We start from the raw sequence: 26,540 nt of genomic DNA, 5'->3' as shown, positions 1-26,540 counted from the left end.
TCATTGTGAGTTATCAAGACAATACCCACTGAACAAGTTATACCTTGATGAGCCAGAATACAAGTTTTACCTTGGAGACTCACAAATTTTGAAAAAATCAGTAAATGAGTTCTGCCTTGATGGTTTAAATAACTACCTTGGAGACTCAGGAAAAGGGTTCTGCCAAGATGGTTCTAAATATGGGGCCTACCTTGGAGACTCACAAATTTTGAAAAAAATCAGTAAATGAGTTCTGCCTTGATGGTTTAAATAACTACCTTGGAGACTCAGGAAAAGGGTTCTGCCAAGATGGTTCTAAATATGGGGCCTACCTTGGAGACTCACAAATTTTGAAAAATCAGTAAATGAGTTCTGCCTTGATGGTTTAAATAACTACCTTGGAGACTCAGGAAAAGGGTTCTGCCAAGATGGTTCTAAATATGGGTCCTACCTTGGAGACTCACAAATTTTGAAAAAATCAGTAAATGAGTTATCCTTAAGAGACTTTGTAAGTTGGTTTTACTTTGAATACTTGAAATGTGGGTTCTGGATTGATAACTCACAATGTGATACATATCTTGGAAACTCAACGGGAATGTGGTTATACCTTGAAGACTTGGAAAGTTGGGTTTATGTTGGACACTTGAAACTTTTTGGGGGCTTTTATTTATTTATTTATTTATTTATTATTATTATTATTTTATTTATTTATATTTTGGAGACTTTTGGAGTTGCTATCACTCTTTGGGATCTAAACCTATCGATGTAGTTCTTTGTCGGATGGTGCTTGATGGGAGCAAGATCAAGAAAGTTCTGGGAAGAAAGTGCAGGCTTACTCCCCCTTTTTACGTCATCAAACCTGAAAGCCTTAAAAGACAGAATTGGAAGAAGAGAAAAAATATATATATATATACATTGTTCGTTCTGGGAAGAAAGTGCAGGCTTACTCCCCCTTTCTACGTCATCAAACCTGAAAGCCTTAAAAGACAGAATTGGAAGAAGAAAAAAAAAAACGTAAAAATATATATATATATAGGTGGAAATCTCATTTTGAAAAAGACATTGTGTTGGGCGAGGATTGAGTTGGGGTTGAGATTTTGAATGTGAGGGTTGGGGTTGAGATTTTGAATGTGAGGGTTGGGACACACACACATACACATCAACAAACAAAAGTTAAGCCTTGACTATTCAGTTGAGGATTCTGTGTTTGGGGTTCACAGATCTAAGAACGTCCCCCTTGACACACATTATATGCTGTTATACACCTCGGACTTGGCCCTCGAGTGTCCACAACGGTGTATAGTAGGAGGGAGTGAAGCGCCAACCTATTGCTCCCATTGCACACACACACACAAACAAAAGTTAAGCCTTGACTATTCAGTTGAGGATTCTGTGTTTGGGGTTCACAGATCTAAGAACGCCCCCTTGACACACATTATATACTTGTCCCTCTAGTGTCCACAAAGGTGTATTATCTGCTTAGTTTTGTCTTTTGTAATTCCTGTGAATAAAATGAACCCAAAATCTCTTCCCTTCCAAATCATATATTTTATAAGTCCAAGGAACTGTATCTATTACATCAACAATTTTAAAAAAGTTCTTTAGTCCATCGTTCAGTAAAACCCTTTTCAAAATGAGATTTCCACCTATATATTCTTACGATATCACCAACTTTGAACTTAGGTTTTCTGACATTAATCTCTTTTCATATTTTAATTTTGTAAATGTTTCTGATGGCTTCATATTCGTTGACGTGTGAATCGTGTCATTATACTTATCCACAATATCCTGAATAAAAGATAACCATTGTTGTGAACCGAGTTGTGTGAATTTTTATATAGTCTCTCTTTAAGGTACGATTAAAACGTTCAACAACAACTGCCTTCCCTTCATTAAAGGTACTGTATAATGTAATACTGTTATTTTTTAAAAAATTCATAAATGTCTTGTTATAAAACTCTCTACCCTCATCAGTCTACAATTTCTTAGGTTTTCTCTTACTTTTATTAAATATCTGTTGAAAAGCTAACATAAGAGTATTACCTGTTTTGTTTTTTAAAGGGACAACCCACGCATATCTACTCCTCAAATCAATAACGGTTAAAGCATACTTGTACCCCTTATCATTATTGAGTTCAATCAAATCAGCAGACCAGATATAATCAACTTCCTTGGAATAAACTTTCCTTCTCTGAAACTTTGTGAATATTGGTTTATGTAATTCATCAGCTAATTGCTCTTCAGTCTTAATGACATCATTAGAGCCTATAAGTTTTTTGAATTTCCAAGTCCAAGTTTCAATTTAGCACTAATCATCTTCTTCACGATGAACCTATCAACTTTTTCTCTCAAGGTTGGATTTTGTATCAGAGACAAATTATACAACATTTCTCTATCGGCTTCATGCTTTTCTTCCAACGTTGTAGGTATTCCCATAATCAATATCGTGTCTCATGCACACTTCATCAACTCTATTGATTGGTTTACTCCAGGATTTAGGATTGTCTGCCTCATCTAATCTTTTATCTAAGTTTGTGCCTGGACCACAGAAAGAATAACCTGGAAGATGTAATTCCCCTGGTATTCCAGTAGTTGTAAATTTACTTCCTGATAAAAACTTTTGTATATCTCCTCCGAGTTTGTGTTTGGAGATAAATTGATTTTTTTTTGAACCACACACCGAACATATACCTTTTTGTATAACCCTGTTATTTTTACTTTTAATATATGAAATATTTTTAGTATTAGTTTTCTTTTTACATTTGAGACAATAACTCATTTATTTATGAGAAAAAATTCCTGCAGAGTGCAAAAACCTTTTTAGTTTCCAACATGCACATTTGAATCTTAATTTTTAAAACATAAAGAATCCTTAGAAATGCCTTCACTCTCTCCTCCATTTATTTAAGAAAAAAACTTGAATTAAAATCCATATCTTGTCGATGCTAATAGTCTTGTCGAAAGTATTGCAAATAGACTTGTCAATTCTTTGTTTTCCTCCTCGGTGGGTTGAGTTATTTTCTGTAATACCACCAATCTTTTTTGAATCTCACTGGTTTCCATATTTTGATATTTATTCATTCTCTCTCTTTCCTCCCTCTCTCTCTTCTCTCTTTCCTCCCTCTCTCTATTCTCTCTTTCCTCCTTCTCTCTCTTCTCCTTTTCCTCCTTCTCTCTCTTCTCCTTTTCCTCCTTCTCTTTCTTCTCCCTCTCGCTTCTCTCTTTCCTCCTTCTCTCTCTCTTCCCTCTCTTCTTCAACTCCTTCCTCATCCCTTACTATACTTGAATCGTTTACACCCCATAGAATATTATACATATATTCATCAGGATTTCTTGTTATTCCTGTATCCAAAATAATTTTTTTTACAACAGGATACCAATAAAATTTCTTTTGAATTTCTAAAAGAGCCTTACCTTTTCTTAACCTTATAATTTTTTCATTATTTAACATTCTAATTAAATCTAAAGTTGTCGGTTTATCAACATCAGCATAATGCCAATCTTTTATTGAAAATACCTCATTCTTATGTTGTAGAACATATTTATTAAAATACCGAATACCCTTTTCTTGAAGGTATGCTTGAACACAGAAATGATAATTTTCTTGAAGCCTTCTTGCTGTCATTTATGTATTAGAAATATATGATAGAATAATATTATGGCACGAAACACCTCCCCCATCTTCCCATAGTTAAATCATTTTGTATTTCCTTACTTATTATATATAATCCTGTTTTTTCTGTTTTCATGAGATAAACAAGGGCAAAACCATTATTATATTTACCCTTATTAAATTCTTTTATTTGTTGTTTACTAATCGTGGCTCCACAAAACTCATTCTCGATACCAAGTGGATAATATTCTTCCTTACGAGACTGATTTAATTGTTCCAGGTCTTCGAGGTTAATTTTAAATGACCAATTATACCCTAAATCATTCATATCATACCCCCATTGTTCTATTCTCATACAAACGATACGCCCTTCTTTATAAAAATTTATTTTAATTCGAACTGTGAATTCTGTATGACCTGGAGATAATATCAACACTTCTGTATCTTTAGAATACACAGCCGTTTTATTTAAGTATATATATTGTGATAAATGGCTTAATCTCACCAAGTCATTTGCGTCAGTCGGGCTTGGATAATTTTTTAATTTATAAGCATTTTTCATGTTAATATTTTTGTTTATATTATATTTATGTCGTTTCAGCCTGTGCCTTTGTGTAATAATTTGATAAATCAATATCCAGTTCTTGAGATACACCAAAGATAGAACCATCTTTACCAACATAAGTCATTTATATTAGATTAAAAATAATATCATAAAAATTTTTTATTTTGTTGAGTTGAAATAACACATATAGACATAATTGACCACAACACTTGGAATTTAATTCTTGGACTTGAAATGTTTGATAAACACCATTCTGTAAGAATTTTATGACTTCAACAGGTGGTGGAAGACCAAAACTATCAAAATAATATTTGTCTTGACTATTAAAAATACAAACCCAATGAGAACCGTTCCCATCATTATCTTCTAAGTTCATAATAATATTCTTTGTATGTTTCGACACATTTGTTAATTCATCTCTCATACAAATAATCACATTATGAATTTTTAATTTCTTACAATATTTGGCAAGTTGTAAATTTGATGTTGTATTCTTTCCAAATTCTTTCAACCACTCATCAATGCTCATTTATTTATTAGAAAGATATAATCCATTACCTCTTTTCGTTAATTTTACACCTGCTTGTGCTATAGAAGAAAGCATATCTCCAACTAACAATCTCGCTTTATCAGGCAGACCTTCAAGTTTTTCAGCAAAATCTACAATTACACCACTTCCACTAATTTGTTTCTCCAACTCTTTGTTATGTCTTTCCAATTCTTTTGAGCCTGGAGTTGAGCCTTCCTTTCGTTGGCAGTTTTGACCGCTGTTGAAATACCACCCGTCAATGCTCCAACCGCACTTAAACCAGCAAATAAAGGAATTAGAAATGGGAGAAATCCTCCACTCGTCTCTCTTATTGAATATTTTTTCAACATTGGTTTTGTCATTTTAATTTTAAGTGAGCCAGTGTCATTCAAGATTTTAACCTGTTCTCTTGTGAGCAAAACATCAATTCTTACTGCTCCTTTTCTCTGAATTGTATTAACGTTAATCGTACAAGGCTTTTGATTTTGAACACAAGATGATAGTTTATGAAGATTGATTTGATTAACATATACCCCAGTTGGTACTTTGCCACTCATTTATTTAACAAAAAATTATGTGAGACTAATCATCACACCATTATCTGTATTAATCTGCAATTCTGTTTCTTCCAAAAGCAAACAATATGTATCAACTTCTTCACTCTCCTCTTTCAATGTATAGGGAAGTATCCACTCGATTAGACTTTATAGTTTCTTTTTGAGCGCTCAGGTCAAACGTATAGATTGTATACAAACTTTTAAATGCTGTCATATCCAAAATAGGTTCTTTATTTCCATTACTTTCACACACCTTTGGTAAGACTTGTATGCTTCAGCAAAATCATTTTTTTCCCAATTAATTTCCAATCTATCTCGTGGATAAAATGTTCCATCTAGAGAAACGCGAAGTTGTTTCACCTTAGCATTATCACTCAATGCATTATTCTTATCAGTCGCAGTATCACCATCTGGCTTTTTAAAAATCATCCACAGATATCGTGGCTTTCCTTCCAGAACACCCAAATTCCACGTGTAAGTAGTTTGATTGAGTTTAACGTGTTGACATCTTCTTTTGAGGTATGATACACTGAGTGGTTTTTTTGAGTTAAGTCTTCGATTCAACATCTCTTCTGTTTTAAGATTAGGAGTATATTCACTGATATACCAACTCATCTCCTCAATTACAAATTTATTCTGATCACCAAAAGCATTACCAACACCAAAAAGCAATCTATTTTCATTATCATTCCTTTGTAGTTGAAATCTAATTTTAAGACCATACAGAACTTTATCATAATCACAAAATCCAAATATACCTTTAAGAGGAACTGCCACAGTAAAAGTATTTTCTGCTTTTGTATCATCATTATACATTCCTTTCCTTTGAATATATCCAGGGTCTGTGTTTGTTCCCGTTGACATATCAGGAATAAAACCTTCGACAGACGCCTTTCCCATTCTATCACTGAATGTATAGAGTGTAAATTTCATCATTTCAGATACAGCAGAGACATAATCAACCGCTTCAACTTCTTGTGTTCCAATATACAATCGCACACTATCAAACATTTTCCAGAAGAAATCATTTACAAGTGTAGCGTTTGTGTTATTCCCAGCCTTAGTGAATTTAAATTTACACAACAAGAAACTTTCGGAGAGATTCAAATAGGTTTGTTGATTATTTATTTCAAAACTTTTGTACCATTTGTATTCCAGTCTGTTCCAGTTATTGCATTTACCTTGAAGTAATCTTCTTTTTAGTGGAGTTTGAGATAATAATAGTATCATCCAAATCATAGATACTATCAATTGCTTCCATACTTGTATTTATTTAGGAAAAAAGATGTTAAAACTTTTGAAACCCTGATCCAAGTATTTGAATTATTTTCTGTCGTTCTTGGGGGACAACTGAGTTTTACCTTTCTTAATTTCTTTTATTGCTTGTAATTTATGAGATTCTTTCTGAGCATCTTTTATACTCTTTACAGCACCTGCTACATTTCCCACAGCAGAAGCAGTTGAACCAATTAGGTCTTTATGTTTAAGAATAGTTGAACCAATACCCATGAGAGTATCAATTATCCCATCTCCTCTAAATTGATGTCCAACACCCTTTGTCTCTTAGGTTTATAGTATCCTCTACCAAGATACATACCTTCACCCTTGTAGTACGGGAAAGGAACATCCCATCCCCTGTAATTATTTTATATTTTCCCAACTCGTGCTTCCTCACAATAACCATCGTATTTATTTATTGAAAAACTTCACGTGGGGTGAATTCTGATGGATATAACTTCTCCATTAAAAGAAATCACACGATTATCTTGGTCGGTTATCCTAAAATTTACTCTGTGTATGGTTTTTCCTGACACAGGTAGATAAACCAAATTTTTAGGCTCCATATTGAATTTATAACCAATTGGGGTTGAGTATGCGCTGAATGAAAATATTGTATTTGTTTTTAATCCATCATTATAAGCACCATCAATCAAATCACAGTGAATTAACACGAATTTATTCCTGAGGATATTTGAATGACATTATCACTGTAAAACGTCCCATTCGTTTCAATCTTTTTGAGGAGAAACCTAATAACTCTCTAAATGAATTATCAATTGTGAAATCAACCTTGTAGTTATTTTTAACTTTAATCGTTGATTTTGAAGTATGTTTTTGAATGTTTATAACAATATTTTTTGGTTCATCACCCTGTTCTTTCATAAGACGAGCAATTTCGGAAGATATTTGAGAAATCTCGTATGCTTCTGGTGAGACTGTTATCGTTTTGTATCCACTTCCCGGATTATAACTAAACTTGTCATTTTTCTCGGTTATATTAAATAAGGTATTATAAGTCTCCATGGACAATAAAGATGCCTCATATTCTTTTGTTGTGTCAAGTTGTAGTGGGTATGGGAATGAAGATGTGTGGTCGCTTGTTGTGAAATTAAAAACTCAGGATTGTGCTTCTCATCTTATTTAATATGAGTTAAAATGTCTTTATATTGAGATTTATTAATTATTTTCATGTTCATCAACTGGTCTAAAATGGCTGATGCTTCATTAAAACAATTGTTATTTCCAGCCTTCTTACTGCCGAACAACAATAACAGTCTATTAACTAATTGCGATGGGTCATTTGGAAGAAAACTAATACCTGAACCAAGGATACTTAAAGCCTGAATAATGTGTTTCTCCTTCTCATTCTTCCTACTTTTACCAGAAAGAATAACCTTATAATTTAGAGTGTTCAGCAAATCAATATATACTCTATCATCATTATTTTCCATATCCAATGGTTTATCAATATACTTTGATTCATCCCTCACAGTTGAACCTTGTCTTCCATCTTTTGTGAGAAGAAACATTAATCTCGGAGTTAGTTTAACAGGGGGTTGAGCAGAACTTAAGAACCTTAATTTATCATTAAATATCAATACCTTTTCTTGAACAAGATGAAATATTGCTGGTTGTTCTGTTGGAATGAGTCCTGCTTTGGTTTTTGAATCCGCTGAATATTCATTGTTTTGAACAGCATTCACAATATAATCAGGGGTTGATTAATCTCTTCCAGTTGTTGAAATAAACCTTCATCATCATATTCTAATTCCCCTAAATGCTCTAATTCTTCCCCCGTCAGTTGACTGAAATCTTTTAACATTTGAAGATTTCTAAGTGTCTATTCTACTGTGGGAACTGTGGAACCCTCTTTCACTTTCTCTTGTGCAGTTTTGAAAAGTCGTTTAAAAATTTCTCTTGTTTTTCAAATGCTTCTTCGCCCGTTAGTTTCTGTCTGCGTTTGTTCTTTATGTCTTCCTGTTGTTTTACAACTTTTGAAACCAACTCTTGATGTTCCTTAAATCTTCTTGCTCTTTCTTTTGTATCCATTTATTTATTGTAAAATATCATTTAATGAATTGTAAAGATCAACAGGGAAATTTTCCTTTCTTCATCATTCAAGTAGATGTGTTCAAATAAATCCTTTTCTTTAAATATTTCATCAAATTCTTTATTAACATTAATGCGAGTTGTAATTTCTTCTTCACTAATCCTTGCATCTCTGCTTTTCATACGTTTGTGTTGAGTTTCTTCATCAACATCAAAACCGAATGATAAAATCTTCACTCATTTTATATATTTAATAATTTGTCTCGTTCCTTCTGGATTAGTTTCTAATATCCCAACACCACCAGATTTTAGTTTCTTTAACTCACTCTTACAATGTGAATATTTTGTTGTACCAAGAGAAACCTCCTCAAATATTTGTCCTTCATTCCTCAATCGCATATGTTCCTCCACTGAAATATAGTGATAATCTTCACCTTTTACTTCTCCAGGTCTTATTGCTCTAGTTGTTGTTGATACAATGCGTATCAGGGGGTGTTTTTTAAGTAAATTTACAATATTCTCATTTGTACTACACAAGAACCTTGATTTATGAAAGTTTTTTCCAGAAGCAGATTTACCCACAAGATTTATAATAATAGTTGTCATTTATATATGTAATTGTTTATAAAACAAAAAATATATCCCTTAATATCTCATCTTGTTTCACAACAATATATTTATATTTTTCAGTCGTGTGCTTCATATAATCCTCAAATTTCTTTTTACTACATAATGTAGAACAATTATCTCTCCAAAAATTATTGATATCTATTGAATTTAACTTGAATAAAATAAAAGTATTAGCATTGTTTCTGATGGAACGACGAGGAAGTTGAAAGTACGATTGACTAAGATAAATACAATTACAAGAAGAATGTCTCCCTCTTGTGTAGTAGCTGTCCATTACCGCTTTTGGTTTCTCTCATTAACACAATCATCAAAGATAACGAGGTTCTTTTTGATTTATCCAAATCTTGGGAGACGGTATATCATCCGTATTATCACTAAGAATACAAGTTATAAGATTTGATTTCTTTTACATCTCTGTGTATCACAAAATAGTTGAATTATATCTTCAATGTTATAATCATTTAGGTTTTTTTGACGTTTAAATAAACCTATTATATCTTCTTTTTGAAGACCAGCATTAAAACCTTGTGAGAGTAGTTGATACTCTGGTTGAAAACTCGACTTTGTGAAAATTATTAAATTATCATAATCTAAAAGTTGGGAGTGAGGAGCATTTTTAAAAGTAAGCAGGTTTTTCCACATCCACTTGAACCAACTATGAGACATCTTAATGAATTTGGGAGATTTTTATGGTTGTTAAATTTTATCTTATTTTCCCAAATAGGTAAAAAATCATTCATTTATATATTTGAAAAACAGGTTATTTAATTTATTATTGGCTTTTTTAGAAACTCTATATTTTATCCTAAGTTCAGGTTTAATTTCAAGATAATCCATTATTTTATTTATACAATATCTTGTGTTGATATTTCCCTGAAAATTACATCCATGAATAATATACAACAACAATCCTTTGAACATTTCTCTTATACGTTCAGTTTCTTCCCTTGTAAGGAAAGGTGTGTTATCATCCTCATACTTTACATTCATTTCTCTAATCAATCTTGTGAAGTAATTCATTTTTGGTGTAAATCTAAAAGAATTATTTTCCTTTTATATTTTTTATTATCATTAATTAGAAGATAATCACAGAATATACATTGTTTATAGGCTTTGACTCTGTGTTTAATCCCTGTCTTTCACACACAGGACAATTCTCAAATTTGTCATATGGAGAATCAGGAAAAGTCTAGCATATTTATAAAGTAAAACTTTACTTAAACTGAAATTCATCTATACTTTTAGTTGTATATTACCATCGATATCGATATACTTTTTTCATTATCAGATTCAACGACAACATTTTTTTATATTAAAGGTAATTTTAAAATTATCGTTAACTACTATTGAACGAAATGTCATTTCACCTGATATATTAACATCCTTTATTTCATCAAGATTTACATCTTTAGGGTTGTTGAAAAAAATACAAATTTCTCCTTGCATATTACAGATGGTCTTATCTTTTCTTTCTAAAGCTTCATCCATAAGGTTTTTGTTCTTTGATACTTTTTCTTGTTTCATTGCTTTTTCTAGTTTTGAATATATTACTAGAAGGAGAGGAGAAACTTTTGTTAGAGATACTTTAATTGATGTTCTACCAGGTATACTAAAAGCCCTTCCACTGAAGGAAATTGAAGAACTCATATTATTTACCATAATAGTTTTTATCCAATAGTTGTTATATTTATCTTTGTTCAATTTTACATCCTTGACATATTTCTCAGTATCTTTAACAGATGAAGAGATTGATTGAAACTTGTCTTTTGTGTCTTGAAACATTGTATTTATTAAGTGAAAAGTTGGAGGATAAAATGTTTTTAAGCACAGATTCACCTATAAATTAAACGAAATTTTCATCAAGAAAATTTTAGTTTAAGCAAAGTTTTATTCTATAAATATGGTGAATACAACGTACTGCGATGTTTGTAATCACGAATATAAACATTATAGAAAACACCTCCGAACCAACAAACACACATTTAATCTATTTCATCAAATATCTCCTCTTGAGTTGGAAAGAAAACATTGTGATATCTGTTCAAAGGATGTTTTGAAGAGTAGTTATAATCAACATCTTCAATCACAAAAACACAAGAAAAATGAGTTTAAAGTAAAGGGAGACTATTATATTAAAAACACTGATGAGGCATTTAAAGGGCATATAAAAATAAGGATTTTTCAATTTGGAGAACCCAGTCCATCATCAATAGCTGAATCAATTGAAATAGTGAAACCCGATGTTGAAAAATTTATTAAAAAGACATTAAAAGAAATAAAAACTTTAAAGTTTTATATGGGAGTGAAAATGAATATGAAAAGACAAGATGAAGAACAAACTCCTTATATGAGAACAGATCTTCATTTTATAACATCATTTCAAGATTTTTTTGAATAGTGGGGTTTATGAAGAACTATCAAGACAAGAGGAGGATGTTGATAATACAGTGGTAGGAAGTGGATTCAATATTAAAAAAATCATCTTTTTAGATATACACATTCTAAAATCAAACCCTCTTAAAGCTTCTTCTTATATTGAATTACCAAAAGAAATAAAACTAAAGAAGGCAGTTGTTAATATTAAGAACAATGATAATAAATGTTTTCTCTGGTCTGTTCTTGCTCACTTACATCCACCAAAATGTAATTCAGAAAGAGTAAAACAATATATGAAATATGAGAATACCTTGGACATTAAAGATTTTAAATTCCCAATGCCATTAACAGATATTCCTAAATTTGAGAAAAAGAATAATCTTTCTATTAATGTATATGGATTAACGGATACAAAACAAAATTCAAATATTAAAAATTTCAAACAACTATAAAAATGAAGAAACACACATTGACCTTTTATATTTTAGTGTTGGAAAGAATTCACATTACACATACATCAATAATTTATCAAGATTAATCTCTTCTCAGGTATTCAGAACAGCAAACAAAATATATCCTTGTAAGCGATGTCTTAATTCATTTCATACAAAAGAACGATTAGAACAACATTCAAAATATTGTAGTAATCATAAATCAGCTGTAATTACAATGCCTAAACCTGGTGAAAAGATTTATTTTGAAGATTATAATAAATCTATCATGCACCCATTTGTGATATACGCTGATTTTGAATGTATCCTTAAAAGAGAAATACTGTTTCTCCTATACCAAATGATCTATATACAAATAAATATCAAAAACATATTCCTTGTGGTTTTTGTTATTATATCAAATCATCTGTTGGAGAAAAGTATAACAAACTTGAACATTATCGTGGAAAAAATGCTTCACAAGAGTTTGTAAAACGATTAGAAAAGGATTGTATAAGACTCACTAAATTAATGAAAGAAACAAATGAACCGATGAAATTAACCAAAGAAGAAAAATTAGAATTTAGAATGAACAATATCTGTCATATTTGTGAGGGGGGAAATTAAGGAGTTTAAAGTTAGAGACCATTGTCATCTTACTGGTAAATATAGAGGTCCCGCTCATTCCTGTTGTAATCTTAATTATAAATTACCTTCTTTTATTCCAGTCTTTCTTCACAACAGCGCCAACTATGATACACATCTATTTATAAATGAACTTTCAAAAACACCAGGGAATATTTCTGCTATAACAAACACAAGTCAAAAGTATATTTCATTTTCAAAAATGATATTCACAAAACCTATAACTCGTATTAGGTTTTTAGATTCTTACAAGTTTATGGGAACACCACTAGCCTACCTCGCATCAAATCTAAGCTCCACGGACTCTTTTCCAAATCTTAATTCATTCTTTCCAAAAGAGGAAATTCTCACTAAAGAGGAAATTCAGATTAAAGAGAGAATTCAAAGTAAAGAGGAAATTCTAACTGAAGATGAAATTCAAACAAGGAATGAAATTCAAAGTAAAGAGAAAATTCTTACAAGTAAGGGAATTTATCCTTATGATTATATGGATTCATTTATGAGATTTAAAAAACACAACTTCCTTCAAAAGAAAGTTTCTATAATAACCTTTATGAAGAAGAGATAAGTGATAAGGAATATAAACACGCACAAGAAATATGGAAAATATTTAAGATAAAGAACCTTGGAGAATATCACGATTTATATCTAAAAACAGATGTTTTATTGTTAGCTGATGTGTTTGAAGCTTTTAGATCACTCTGTCATAATAAAAATTGTTATGGGATTAGATCCTGCCCACTATTTCACAGCTCCTGGTTTAGCTTGGAGTGCAATGTTGAAAATGACAAAACAAGATATAGATTTAATCAGTGATGTGGATATGCTTTTGATGATTGAGAAGTCCAAGAGAGGTGGAATATCACAAGTATGTTCAAAAAGATATGCTAAAGCAAATAATAAATATCTCCCAAATTATGATAGTGAAAAAGATAGTAATTATTTGATGTATTTTGATGCTAATAATTTGTATGGATGGGCAATGTCTCAATCTCTACCTTATGGTAAATTAGAGTGGGTGGAAGAAAAGAATTATGAAAAGGCTTTGATGAATATTGTTATTTCTTCTCAAGAGGAATTGAATGACGAAGAAGAAGGTTATTATTTTGAAGTTGATTTGAGGTACCCGAGTGATCTTCATAATAAGCATAAAGATCTTCCTTTTGCATGTGAGAAAGAAACTCCAAAGAAAGAATGGTTAAGTGATTATCATAAAAGTTTTAATATTAAAGGTAAATCAACAGAAAAGTTATTAACAACATTCTATGATAAAGAGGGATATGTTTTGCATCAGAGAAGCTTAAAACAGTTTTTGAGAGAAGGATTGAGAGTAGCTAAAATTCATAGAGTTTTAAAATTTAAACAAAGTCCTTGGGTGAAAAAGTATATTCAATTCAATACAGATATGAGAGCAAATACAAAAGTAAAATTTGAAGGGGACTTTTATAAATTAATGAATAATGCTGTATTTGGAAAGACTATGGAAAATGTTAGAAACAGGCAAAACATTAGATTCGCAACATCTTGGAAAGAAGCTTGAGATTGATAAATAAACCAAGTTTTGAGAGAGAAGAGGTTTTTCAGAGAACTTTTCTGCAATTCATATGAAAAAGGAAAGTATTGTAATGGATAAACCAATTTATATTGGAACAGCAGTTCTTGATTTATCAAAGATATTGATGTATGATTATTTGTATAATGACTTAAAGAAAGAGTATGGTGAAAATGTTTCATTGTTGTATATGGATACTGATAGTTTTATCCTAGATATAAAAACTGATGATGTTTATGAAGATATGAAGAAAAATATTGGAGTATATGATACAAGTAATTTCAGCAAGAAGAGTGAGTTATTTTCCAAAAAGAATGAAAAGGTTATTGGTAAGTTTAAGGATGAGTTGGGTGGAAAAGTAATGAGTGAGTTTATTGGATTGAGAGCAAAGGCATATGCTTATAAGTATGGTGAACAGATTGATAAGAGGTTAAAGGGAATAAAGAAATATGTAATAAAGAAATCAATAACTTTTAGAAATTATTATAATTGTTTGATGAATAAGAAAGAAGAATATAGGAAAATGAATACAATAAGAAGTTATAAACATAACATATATAGTGAAGAAGTAAATAAAAAAGGCATTAGGAGCCTTTGATGATAAGAGATTTATTTTAGATAATGGAATAGATTGTGTTCCATATGGATATTGTATGATAGAGTGTATAAAATAGATTATGTTTTAACGATGGGAAGATGGGTTAGGGTTTTTAAGGGCTACCGCCGCGTTTCTTCACAATATATAAATGGTTAAACCAAGTATTAATCAAACTAAAGAGTGGAGAAAATCTCAGTCTTGGTATATAAATGGAAAACATAATGAATGTGAAAAATATCAAATAAGTCTTATTGAAAAAATAACTAAAACAAAGGTAAATAAAACAAATAAGCGAATTAATTTAAAAACTAGTAAGTTAGAGGATGTAAAGAAAAAAATGAATATCCTTGAATGGACTGAAAACTTTGATGGTTATCAATTGAACAATGAAAAAACAATTTACTATAATCTCAAAATGATATGTGGCTCAGGAGGTGGTCAAACAAGAGCATTAAGAGAAGTTTATCATTTCGTAATGGCACAAATGGGGTATCTTAAAAAATATAAAGATTCAAATGTTTTGTTTGTCAATATTTTAGATGGGGATTATTGTGCAAAGAAAATTAAACTATTGAAGGAATTTGAGAATGAACAAATCTTTATAGGTTCAATGAGTGAGCTGTTCAACCCCCAGGTGTTCAATTCAATGAGGTTCAACCTCCAAGTTAAAAGGGGAGACAAATAAATATACCTTGGGATAAAAAGGGGGTTTATTTTTAAGGAAAAAAAATATAAATCGCTGAAAATCCCCCATTCATTTACATGGGGAAAAGTGAGCCAGAATCAGTATTCTTACCCTACTGTTATTGTTATGATACATATCTGCTTTACTGGAGAGGAATGCATGTTGATAGTGAAAGTTATTTACTAATAAAGATCCAATAATGGTCAAAGAAAGTAAAAATTTCATTTGGTTGAGAAAAAAAAGTTAAAGTGGACTAATTAGTCATATTAAGACAGATTCTGAATGAAAACCAATGATAAACATTCATAGTAATATTGGCTTGGCACATAGTAGTAGAAGTGGTGTGCGTGCATATTGACCCCGGAATCGCGCACGGTTGAGTTGCCAGCTTACACTTGTAGAGAATTTTTGGCTGGCAACTTCACTGTACAGAAGACGAAGAACGTGTTCTCTTCGATCCCAATCGACCAGGCACATGAACAGAACAACGCATGCATCAAAAGAGATGGTGGAGCAGTCAGCCTCACTGATAACCCAAGTGCCCTGCGGCATTGGATGATTGCTGGGCCAAAAGTTGCCAGGGCCATAGAAGAGTTCCAAGATGGACGTCAACACTGGGGGAGGCGAGAGGACACACGTCATCACGACCAGATACCAAGTGTGCAAACCTCTTTCACCAAGGATGTCCGTGCCCATGTCATCATCATAGAAGAGCTTGGCAACCCCTTTGAGGAAGAGAGCATGGATCTGGTTGTGCTTGACACAAAGGAAATTGCAGGTCCTGCTGCAGTAGAGAATGTCAGAAATGTGAAGAAGATTGGCCAAGAGCAGTTCCAGGCTTTCACCAGAGAATGCCTGGTCGAAAGGACCAAGCCAATTGATGATGCAATACGTCGGAACAAGCTTTAGGAGTGAAGGTGTTTAGCACTTCCACCCCGAGAAGTGTGAGCAAAGGGAAACAGCAGCTGGCCTCTCTCAGGAAAGACGTCGCACTTTTCTCACGGCTCTACATCGGTTGCCAGACGAGGGATGGAAACCTTGAAGAGTTCTTTCGTCATGAGAATCAAGCGTGTCCCCCAGCTCTCTCCGATGGAGAAAGTCTCCATCTAGGGACGAAGAGTGATCTCCTCAAATGCTTTGAAGAGTTCTCCAATGCCCAATCAGAGGCTCCTGATACCACCAGCCTAATTCTTGATGGGGCAGTTATTGTCCAGATGCTGAAGCCTGCGGTCACCAAGAACTTTGATGACTATGCCCAGGATGTCTTCATACCGTACCTGTCAACAAAGCTTCAGACTGTGTCACGCCTGGACCTGGTATGGGACCGCTATGTTGCTGATTCATTGAAAGGCAGTGCAAGATCAAAGCATGGAAAAGGAGTGCGTAGACGTGTGGTCGGAGCAGCAGTTATACCTGGAAACTGGCAGAACTTCCTCAGAGTGGACACCAACAAGACCGAGCTGTTCAAGTTCCTATCAGAAGCGATCTTCAGGTGGTTTGACCAGGATGACAAGCAGCTGGTTATCATTGATGGAGAGGCAATCCTGAGCAAGCCACCGCTGCTCGACCTGGCCTTACTCGACCCATGCAGCCATGAAGAAGCTGACAGTCAAATGTTGTTGCATGCATCCCATGCAGCCAACCATGGTCGCCACAAGATACTGATCAAGACAGTTGACACCAATGTTGTGGTGTTGGTTGTGTCAGTGGCCCAGGGACTGCAACCAGAAGATGAACTGTGGCTAGCATTTGGCACTGGGAAGAGTTTTCGGTACCTGGCAGCCCACGAAATAGCAGCCGGCCTAGGACCAGATAAGGCACAGGCACTCCTAATGTTTCACGCTCTGACTGGGTGTGACACTGGATCGAGCTTTGCTGGACATGGTAAGAAGACTGCTTTGACAATCTGGACCGTTCTGCCAGAACTTACAGACACACTGCTGAAGCTATCCTCTGCACCAAGTGGCATACCAGACGATGTCATGCACACCATCGAGAGGTTCGTCATATTGCTCTCTGACAGAACCAGTACGTGCAACGACATTGACAAGGCCAGGAAGAAACTCTTCACGAAGAAGAACAACATGCAGCTGATCCCGCCAACCAAGGCAGCTCTGGAGGAGCATGTGAAGAGTGCGGCCTACCAAGGAGGCCATATGTGGGGTCAAACACTGCTACCAACACCAGAGCTGCCTCCTCCATCCAGCTGGGGCTGGGTCAAGAATGATGAGGGGGTGTACGAGCCACACTGGACGAAGCTACCCAAAGCAGCCCGCACCTGCTATGAGCTAGTATCGTGCAAGCGCAAGAAGAGCTGTCTGAAGTGTTGCAAGTGCAAAAAGACCACACTTGAATGCACAGCTTTGTGTGTGTGCGAGGGCAAGTGCTCACAAAATTGAGAGAATATTAACAGAGCAGACTGTGTCACTGATTCAGAACATTTCAATCAGATATCTCTCGATCAATTTCTATGAGTGAGATGTCGGTATTCATATGAATAAGACGCAGCCCATGATTCGTTTGCAACCATGCTCAACAACCACTGACTTTACATAAGCGATGTTGGTATTCATATCAATCAGACGCAGCCCGTGATTCGTTTGCCACCATGCCCAACAACCACTGACTTTACATAAGCGATGTTGGTATTCATATCAATCAGACGCAGCCCTTGATTCATTTGCCACCATTCTCAACAACCAATTTCTATGAGTGAGATAGTCGTCCGGTACAACAAATAATTAGCAGCCATCTTGCAAAATGGTGGCTATCTTTAAACTTGAGGTGGCTACAGGTTATGTTTTTCTTAATTCAGCTTTTAATAAATGTTCAAACCAATGTTAGAGTGAAATTATATTAACCACTGGTGGCCATTTTGAAAAAATGGCTGCCACAGCCATCAGCGGCTAAATTTGAGATGGCCCAATATCCAAATCTGTTCATAATGTTAGGTTACTAGTGTGCCAAATTTGGTGCTTTCCTCACAAAATGCACAATTGTTATGCTATATTTAGCTAAGTTGCCCCACTAAGGCTACAGACCGCATGCTGCGTGAATCATTCCCAGAAAAGAAAAAGTTTTTCCTGTTAAGAAGTACTGTATATAAACTCTCATATTTGAACTTTTTCAACCAGTACAAGAATAATTTGGTGCTTTCCTCACAAAATGCACAATTGTTATGCTAAGTTGCCCCAATACCTGGCACAACTCGGGTTCAATATTTTTTGTCTCATTGAAAAAATTATAACTTTCCTGCAGGTTTAGATTAATTTGAAGCAACTTTTATTAAATAATTTAAGCCTGGTGTTGGCTTAGTGGTTAGGGTGGCTGGCTTGGGATCATAAGGGTCCTGAGTTCGAGCCCCGTTTGCCACTGAATTAACATCAGGGGGTTGACTCAGCCTGTCATCCTTCCGAGATCGGCGAAATGAGTACCAGCGTACTGGTCCCATTGTATGCCACGGTTAGAATAGGTGTACCATATCCCTGTGTGTGGTAAGAGGTGACCAGGGTTGGCATCAGGAAGGGCACCCGGCCATAAAAACATTGCCTCAAGAAGGGAACCATGATTGCATGGAGCCCGCAAAAAGCTAACCCCTGCTCAGCAGGGAAAAATGGCTGTAATAACGGCTGTTTTTATTTAATAATTTTTTTTATCCCCGAGGAGCGTTTCAAGGTTTCAGGCTGGGACAGCCACACAGACGGACAGCGTCAGCCTATTACATTGCCTTCAGAAAGTATTCACACCCCTTGACTTTTTTCACATTTTGTTGTGTTAAAGCCTGAATTTATAATGCATTAAATTGAGAATTTTTTTGTCACCGATCTCCACATAATACCGCATAATGTCAAAGTGGAATATTTTTTTTACAAATCAATTAAAAATGAAAACCTGTAATGTCTTGAGTCAATAAGTCTTCAACCCCATTTGCTATGACACTTCAAATTGAGTTCAGGTGCATCCAATTTCCTTTGATCATCCTTGAGATATCTCTACAACTTGATTGGAGTCCAATTGTGGCCAATTCAATTGAAAGGACATGATTTAGAAATAAACACACCTTTCTCTATAAGGTCCTACAGTTGACAGTGCATGTCAGAGCAGAAACTCCACCATGAAGTCCAAGAAACTGTCCGTAGAACTCCGAGATAAAATTGTGAGACATAGATCTGGGGAATGGTATAAAACAATTTCTAGTGTTGTAAGTTCCAAAAAGCACAATGAGCTCCATTATTAGGAAATGGAAATAATGTGGAACTACCCAGACTCCTCCTTGAGCTGGCCATCCAACCAAACCGGGAAAGAAGTGACCAAAACCCAATGACCACTCTGACAGAACTACAGAGTTCCTTGGCTGAGATGGGAGAACCTGCCAGAAGGACAACGGTCTCTGCAGCCCTTCACACATCTGGGCTTTGTGGGAGAGTGGCCAGACAGAAGCCAATCCTGAGAAAAAGGCACATGACAGCATGCCTGAAGTTAGCAAAAAAGGCATGTGAAAGCTCTGAGAGTGTGAGGCAAAAGATTCTGTGGTCTGATGAGATGAAAATTGAACACTTTGACCTGAATGCAAAGCGCTACATCTGGCGGAAACTGAGCACAGCTCATCACCCATCTAACACCATACATACTGTGAAGCATGGTGGTGACAGCAGCATCATGCTATGGGGATGCTTTTCAGCAGCAGGGACTGGGAGACTTGTAAGGATAGAGAGAACAATGAATGGAGCCAAATACAGGCAAATCCTTGAGGAGAACCTGCTTCAGAGTGCAAAAGACCTTGGGCTGTGGCAAAGATTTACATTCCAACAGGACAATGACCACAAGCACACAGCCAAAGCAACACTGGAATGGCTTCAGAACAAGAATGTGAAAGTCCTTCAGTGGCCCAGCCAAAGCCCAGATGTGAAACCCCATTGAGAATCAGTGGAAAAACTTGAAGATTGCTTTTCACCAATGCTCTCGCCCCCCCCCCCCCCAATACAACTTGACAGAGCTTGAGCAAATCTACAAGAAAGAATGGGAGAAAACCTCCAACTCCAAATGTGAAAAGCTGATACAGACATCCCCAAGAAGACTCGAAGCTGTTTTCGCTGCTAAAGGCACTTCTACAAAGTATTGACTCAGGGGACTGAATACTTATGTGAATTAGATATTTCTGTATTCTATTTTTAATAGATTTGGAAAAAGATTCTAAAAACATGTTTTCACTTTGATATCATGGGGTATTTTGTGTAGATCTGTGACAAAAAAAATTAAATTTAATACATTTTAAATTCAGGCTGTAACACAACAAAATGTGACAAAAGTTGAGGTTGTGAATTCTTCATGAAGACACTGTACAGTATAAAAACAGGAAGTCCTCACTATAAGTCCAAGATACATTCTATAAAAATTGGGCTTGTAATGAGACTACGGATAGCGGGGAATTTTTCCCCATAATAATTGATGTAATTATGGCGGTTGCGTTCCAACACTTCGTTTACGTTCATTTCAACACCACTCAACAAGCCGAGCAATAAAAAATACACAGTACGAGATAAATTTTTAAACTCAAACACCTTTTTATCTTTCCGTAACTTTTAACTATTTTATACTGATAATTTAGCAGTCTTACACCTTGAAAGGTTGAGATTTCCCTCTGTCTAATTTGAAATCCAGTCACACTACTGCCATGCTGCTCACGTGCAGGTTCACCGTTTTCGTTGCCACTCATAGTTCAATGATTACCATAGTACACAAAGGTAAAAACACATGGCAGCGTTAAGTCCAACAATGCACAGCGTGAGATGGACTCTGAGAGGGAGAGGACACAGTGCATTATTGAGTGGAACGCTGGGAAGCTGGAATGCAAAGCATTGTGAGGTTGGGCGCCGGGTAACTGGTCTTCCGTCCAATGGATGTTAGCGTGGGGAATTGTTGGTCGGTTTGGACGTATAATGAAATGTTCCAAAGTAACGTAAAGGAAGTTAGCGTGGGAAATTTTTGGTCGTTTTGGACGTGTAATGAAATGTTCCGAAGTAACTTAAAGGAAGTTAGCGTGGGGAATTGTTGGTCGTTCTGGACGTATAATGAAATGGTCCGAAGCAACGTATGGACATCCAGTGCCGAAAGAAAGTCTACACCCCCTTTCAAAATTTTCACCTCTTGTTACCTTATAGCCTGGAAATAAATTGCATTAAATGAGACTTTTTTCCACCTTGATTTACACATCGTAACCCACAACTTCAAAATGAAAACCAAATTCCACAAATTTCAGAAAATGAATTAAAAATACAAACTAGAAAATCTTGATTGGAAAAGTATCCAACCCCTGAGTTAATATAATACTTGGTGGAAGCACCTTTGACAGCAATTACAGCTGTGAGTCTGTTGAGGATAGGTCTCTACCAACTTTGCACACCTTGATTGGTAAATATTGGCCCATTCTTCTGTACAAGCTCAGTCAAGTTGCATGGGGATCATTGAGGGACAGTAATGCTCGTCATGCCATAGATTTTCAATTGAATTTATGTCGGGGCTCTGACTGGGCCACTCAGGAATATTTATCTTTTGGTTCCTTAGCCACTCCAATGTAGCTTTGGCTGTGTGCTTCGGGTCATTGTCATGCTGAAGGTGAACTTCCGTCCCAATTTCAGCTTTCTTGCAGAGGGCAGCAGATTTTCCTCTCGGACTTTTCTGCATTTTGCTCCATCCATTTCCCATCTATCCTGACAAGTGCCACAGTCTCTGCTGATGAGAAACATCCCCATAACATGATGCTGCTACCACCATGCTTCACAGTAGGGATGGTGTTCCTTGGGTGATGTGCTGTGTTGGGTTTGCGGCAAACGTAACATTTTGGCCAAAAAGTTCCATCTTGGTTTTGTCAGACCACAAAACTTTTTTCCACATGGCTTCAGAATCTCCGGAGTGGTTTAAAAAAAAAAAAAAAAACCTCGAACGGGATTCAAAGTGGGCTTTTTTGAGTAATAGCTTCATTCTTGCCACCCGACCGTACAGGCCAGACTTGCGGAGTGCTTGAGATATTGTTGTCACATGCACACGACACAGTGACAAGTCTTTGCTATAAAGGCATGTAGCTCTTTCAAAGTTGCCATTGGCCTCTCTGACCAGTCTACTCCTTGCTTGGTCATCCAGTTTGGAGGGACGGCCTGATCGAGGTGGGGCTTTGGTGGTACCATATGCCTTCCACTTCTTCATGATTATTCCTTGGAGCACAATCAAGACATTCAAAGCCTTGGAAATATTTTTATACCCATCTCCTGATCTGTGCTTTTCGACAAAGTAATCCCGGAGGTCTTTTGAAAGCTCCTTGGTGCTTATAGTTGAGCCTTTGCTATGAAATGCACTACCCAGCAGAGGAGGCTTACAGGAACAGCTGGTTTTATTCTGAAATAATTAGAATCGTAACAATTTAACACAGGTGGAGGCCAATTAATTTGGTGTGTGATTGGTTACACCTGAGCAAATTTACAATTGCTATTATAAGGGGGGTGGACACTTGTATTTTTTATTAATTTTCAGAAATTTGGGGTTTATGATGTGTAAATAAAGGTGGAAAAAGTCTGATTTAATGCAATTAAATTCCAGGCAATAAGGCAACAAAAGGTGAAAATTTTGAAAGGGGGTGTCGACTTTCTGAAGACACTGTATATGCGAGCCAATGTATAGTGGGGAGACGTATAGCAGGGGACCGCTTGTCTAGATTATTTTTTGCCACACAAATTTACAACCCATTTTTCCTTGTTGCCATTGCACCCCATGTGTGGAGTGTGATTAAGGTTGTTTGCATTGTATCTCACGTGTGGCGTATTCAATATGTAGCATGTGGCATGGGGGCTTACACCATGCCTACAAGGTGTGTTGTCTTTTTGTTGGGTACTTGAGGGGTGGGGAAGGATCTCACCCTTGATCACTACCATAAAATGACCTCTTCTGGGCAGACCACATTGCCAAACTTTCCACTAAAGTACAGGTGCAAACTTGGTATTCTGCATCATGAAAAGTCTTTTCATTCTTTTGTAAAATTTATTAAGTGCTTTAAAGCATTTGTTTGAAGCACAATGGCGTACTGTTCTCCCTTGTCGGCCTGAATCTATGTGACTGAAATATTGTTGTGGAGACAGGTTGAGTGTGAATGAAGACGATCTATCTGTCTGATATTAATACAACTAACATCATTTTGAGCAAAGGAAAAGAAATAAATAACATTTGTGCCACTGACCTTAATCTGCTCAAGAAGACTATCTCGCTCAGTTGTCATAGCTCGTAGATCACGAAGAGCTAAATCTCGCTCACCCTCTCTTCGCCGTAATGTCAACCGACCAGTGCCTGAGCCACACACACCTTCAGGAAATTGCAGTGTCTCGAGATGCAATTGGCGCAATTCTTCTTGGGACTAAAACAGGTAGAATAAGCAGATATCACTTGACAGTGTGATTGGATTGCATAGGATTATAACCAGAGTTGGTGTCAAAGCCACCCAATGCTCGCCTGTTTATCCATTTATCGTTTTTGAAAGACTTGTCTAATAATTAATATTTTTTATAAAGCATTGCAGTGAAGTCTGATCCAAATAACTTTAAAGCAATATATGTATTTGTATATTGTAATCAGTAACAAGAGCGCAAGTGAGCACAATATACACCCGAACAAGAAGGTATATACAGAATTGTGCTACAACATGGAAAACAGCATCCTGGTTGCCATGGCAACCACTTTAGATGACGAACGTATGTCATGACACATCGTCTCCACAGTCTGTACCTATGTACCAGATATGAAACGTGAAAGTTGAAAACTTTGAGAGTTAGAGTGCAGACAGGAACGGATGGAAAACAGCATGCTGGTTGCCATGGCAACCACTTTAGATGACGAACGTATGTCACGACACACCATCTCCACAGTCTGTACCTTGTTGTTTTTCGTCTTTCGGCTGCTCCCGTTAGGGGTCGCCACAGCGGATCATCCGTTATGATCAGCATACTGATTTGGCACAGGTTTTACGCCAGATGCCTTCCTGACGCAACCCTGGTCGCTTCTTACGACACAGGGATAAGTACTGGGTTTCGCCATGATTCTGGGATACCCTACACCCTGTCATAGCGCGGCCCAGTGCAGAGCTCCCGTCCTCAAGCGATCCTCCAACCCAAGCCTCCGAGTAGCCGGATTACAGGTGCACGCCACTACGCCCGGTCTCTACAGTCTGCACCTATGTATCAAATATGAAACGTGAAAGTTGAAAACTTTGGGAGTTAGAGTGCGGACTGGAACGGATGGAAAACAGCATCCTGGTTGGCATGGAAACCACTTTAGATGACGTACGTATGTTGCGACACACCGTTTCCACAGTCTGTACCTATGTACCAAATATGAAACGTGAAAGTTGAAAACTTTGGGAGTTAGAGTGCGGACAGGAACGGATGGTAAACAGCATCCTGGTTGGCATGGAAACCACTTTAGATGACGTACGTATGTCGCGACACACCGTTTCCACAGTCTGTACCTATGTACCAAATATGAAACATGAAAGTTGAAAACTTTTGGAGTTAGAGTGCGGACAGGAACGGATGGACGAACGGACAGACAGACAGACAGACAGACAGACAGACAGACGACCGACATCACATAATACGCCCCAATAAATATATATATATATATATATATATATATATATATATATATATATATATATATATATATATATATATATATATATATCGGGCGTATAAAAAAGTGTGGTAGATAAAAACATTAGAAAGGAAAAAAATAACTTGCACCAAAAACTTTAACATTTTCACGCTCACGCTCACGCTGACACTCACGCCGGGGGTATCGCTATAGCTCTCTGTTCTTTGAACAGGCGAGATAAAAATGAAAATATTCAGGAAGAAACACACACAGAAGTAGTAGGATGTAAAATATGTTAACAGACAAGACAGGTTTTGTTCTGAGCCTCACTTTCTGGTACAAGTCTTCAATATGGTCACGTTCAGTTTTTAGAACTTTGATGTTAGCCTGGATCTCAGCCAAGTGTCGTTCAACATTGTTCATCATTTCCAGGAGGTGGTCACGCTCTTTTGTCACTTGTAGCAGTTCTGTGTCATGGGATGTACCCTGAAATCCATGCACCACATACAGTTGATATAAACAGTTACATTCAAGCACCATATTACTTCAATACACTCACACACTCTCATGTGCAGCTTTGTGGATGCATCATTGGTTATGGATGCAGTGATGCCGCTGATGCAGTGCCCCTATTACCAATACACTGGTGCTCATTTTGCTGACCTCAGAAGGATGACAGGCTGAGTCAACCCCACCTGTTGCAAATTCAGCAGCAGACAGGGCTCAAACTCAGGACCCTCGAATCCCAAGCCTGCAGCTTCAATAATGCAGCACTCAACAATTTGTGCATGGAGTTTAACCGTTTCCATGCAGAGCTTTCTCAGTTGTGTTTCTGTGGGAGTACCTCCTTGTGCAGCTGACCAGCGCAGGGCAGCTCAGCGGATGATGGGATTGGGGCAAAGTCTTCGGGACCCCCAATCTTTGATGAGAAGAGAAAAACCACGGGGTAACCTTCCTGGGTCAGATTGTGGGACTGTGTGTCGAGGTGGTGCTGAGGTGTCGTCCACAAGACGGTGGTCTCTTTGGGTTAACTTGAGGTGATCCATTCGGGTGGGTACCTGGAATGTCCCATCCCGAAGGGACGATGATCACAGAGATGCCAACTTTTGGAAATCAGAATTAGGGAGGATTTTCAACCGACACCAAATAATGTGCGCAAAGCGCACATCTCGAGCGCGGAGTGCTCGACCCTTGCGGCGGGGTCCAGGGCCCGCCTTAGGGCCCTGGAAGCTCTGGGGTTCTAGACGCTCTCTCGTGCCCTCTGAGCCCTATTTTGGAGCATTTAACATGTTAAGAATTCCCACTTTTTGAACAAAAAAAGGGGAAAATTGTGCACTTTTTAATGTTACATGTATGTTAATACTAGTAAGTTAGGGGACAATCAAAGATTAACAAAAAGCACAAAAGAAGCAATATT

General features: G+C 36.2%; 2 protein-coding genes across 2 annotated transcripts in view; one reads left to right on the top strand and one right to left on the bottom strand.

Moving 5' to 3' along the window:
• Positions 1-26,540, bottom strand: part of LOC147008680 (centrosomal protein of 135 kDa-like) — a 197,590-nt gene that overhangs the window by 100,820 nt on the left and 70,230 nt on the right. Inside the window, exons 9-10 of the mRNA XM_085864556.1 lie at positions 25,454-25,609; positions 23,718-23,891 (exon numbers count right to left, since the gene is read on the bottom strand). Of these exons, the coding sequence (XP_085720682.1) occupies positions 23,718-23,891; positions 25,454-25,609 (330 nt within the window). The remainder of the gene's footprint in view (positions 1-23,717; positions 23,892-25,453; positions 25,610-26,540) is intronic.
• On the top strand, positions 16,705-18,356 carry LOC147008681 (uncharacterized). Its single transcript, XM_085864302.1, has one exon. The coding sequence runs from the start codon at positions 16,705-16,707 to the stop codon at positions 17,887-17,889; it is 1,185 nt and encodes a 394-aa protein (XP_085720428.1). The 3' UTR covers positions 17,890-18,356.

Source organism: Eptatretus burgeri, chromosome 18, assembly GCF_056783735.1.
Source record: "Eptatretus burgeri isolate ZD-2024b chromosome 18, Ebu_testis_v1, whole genome shotgun sequence".
In the NCBI taxonomy this organism is placed as follows: Eukaryota; Metazoa; Chordata; class Myxini; order Myxiniformes; family Myxinidae; genus Eptatretus; species Eptatretus burgeri.
The sequence above is the reverse complement of the archived record's forward strand: the minus strand, read 5'-3'. Positions and strand labels throughout refer to the sequence as shown.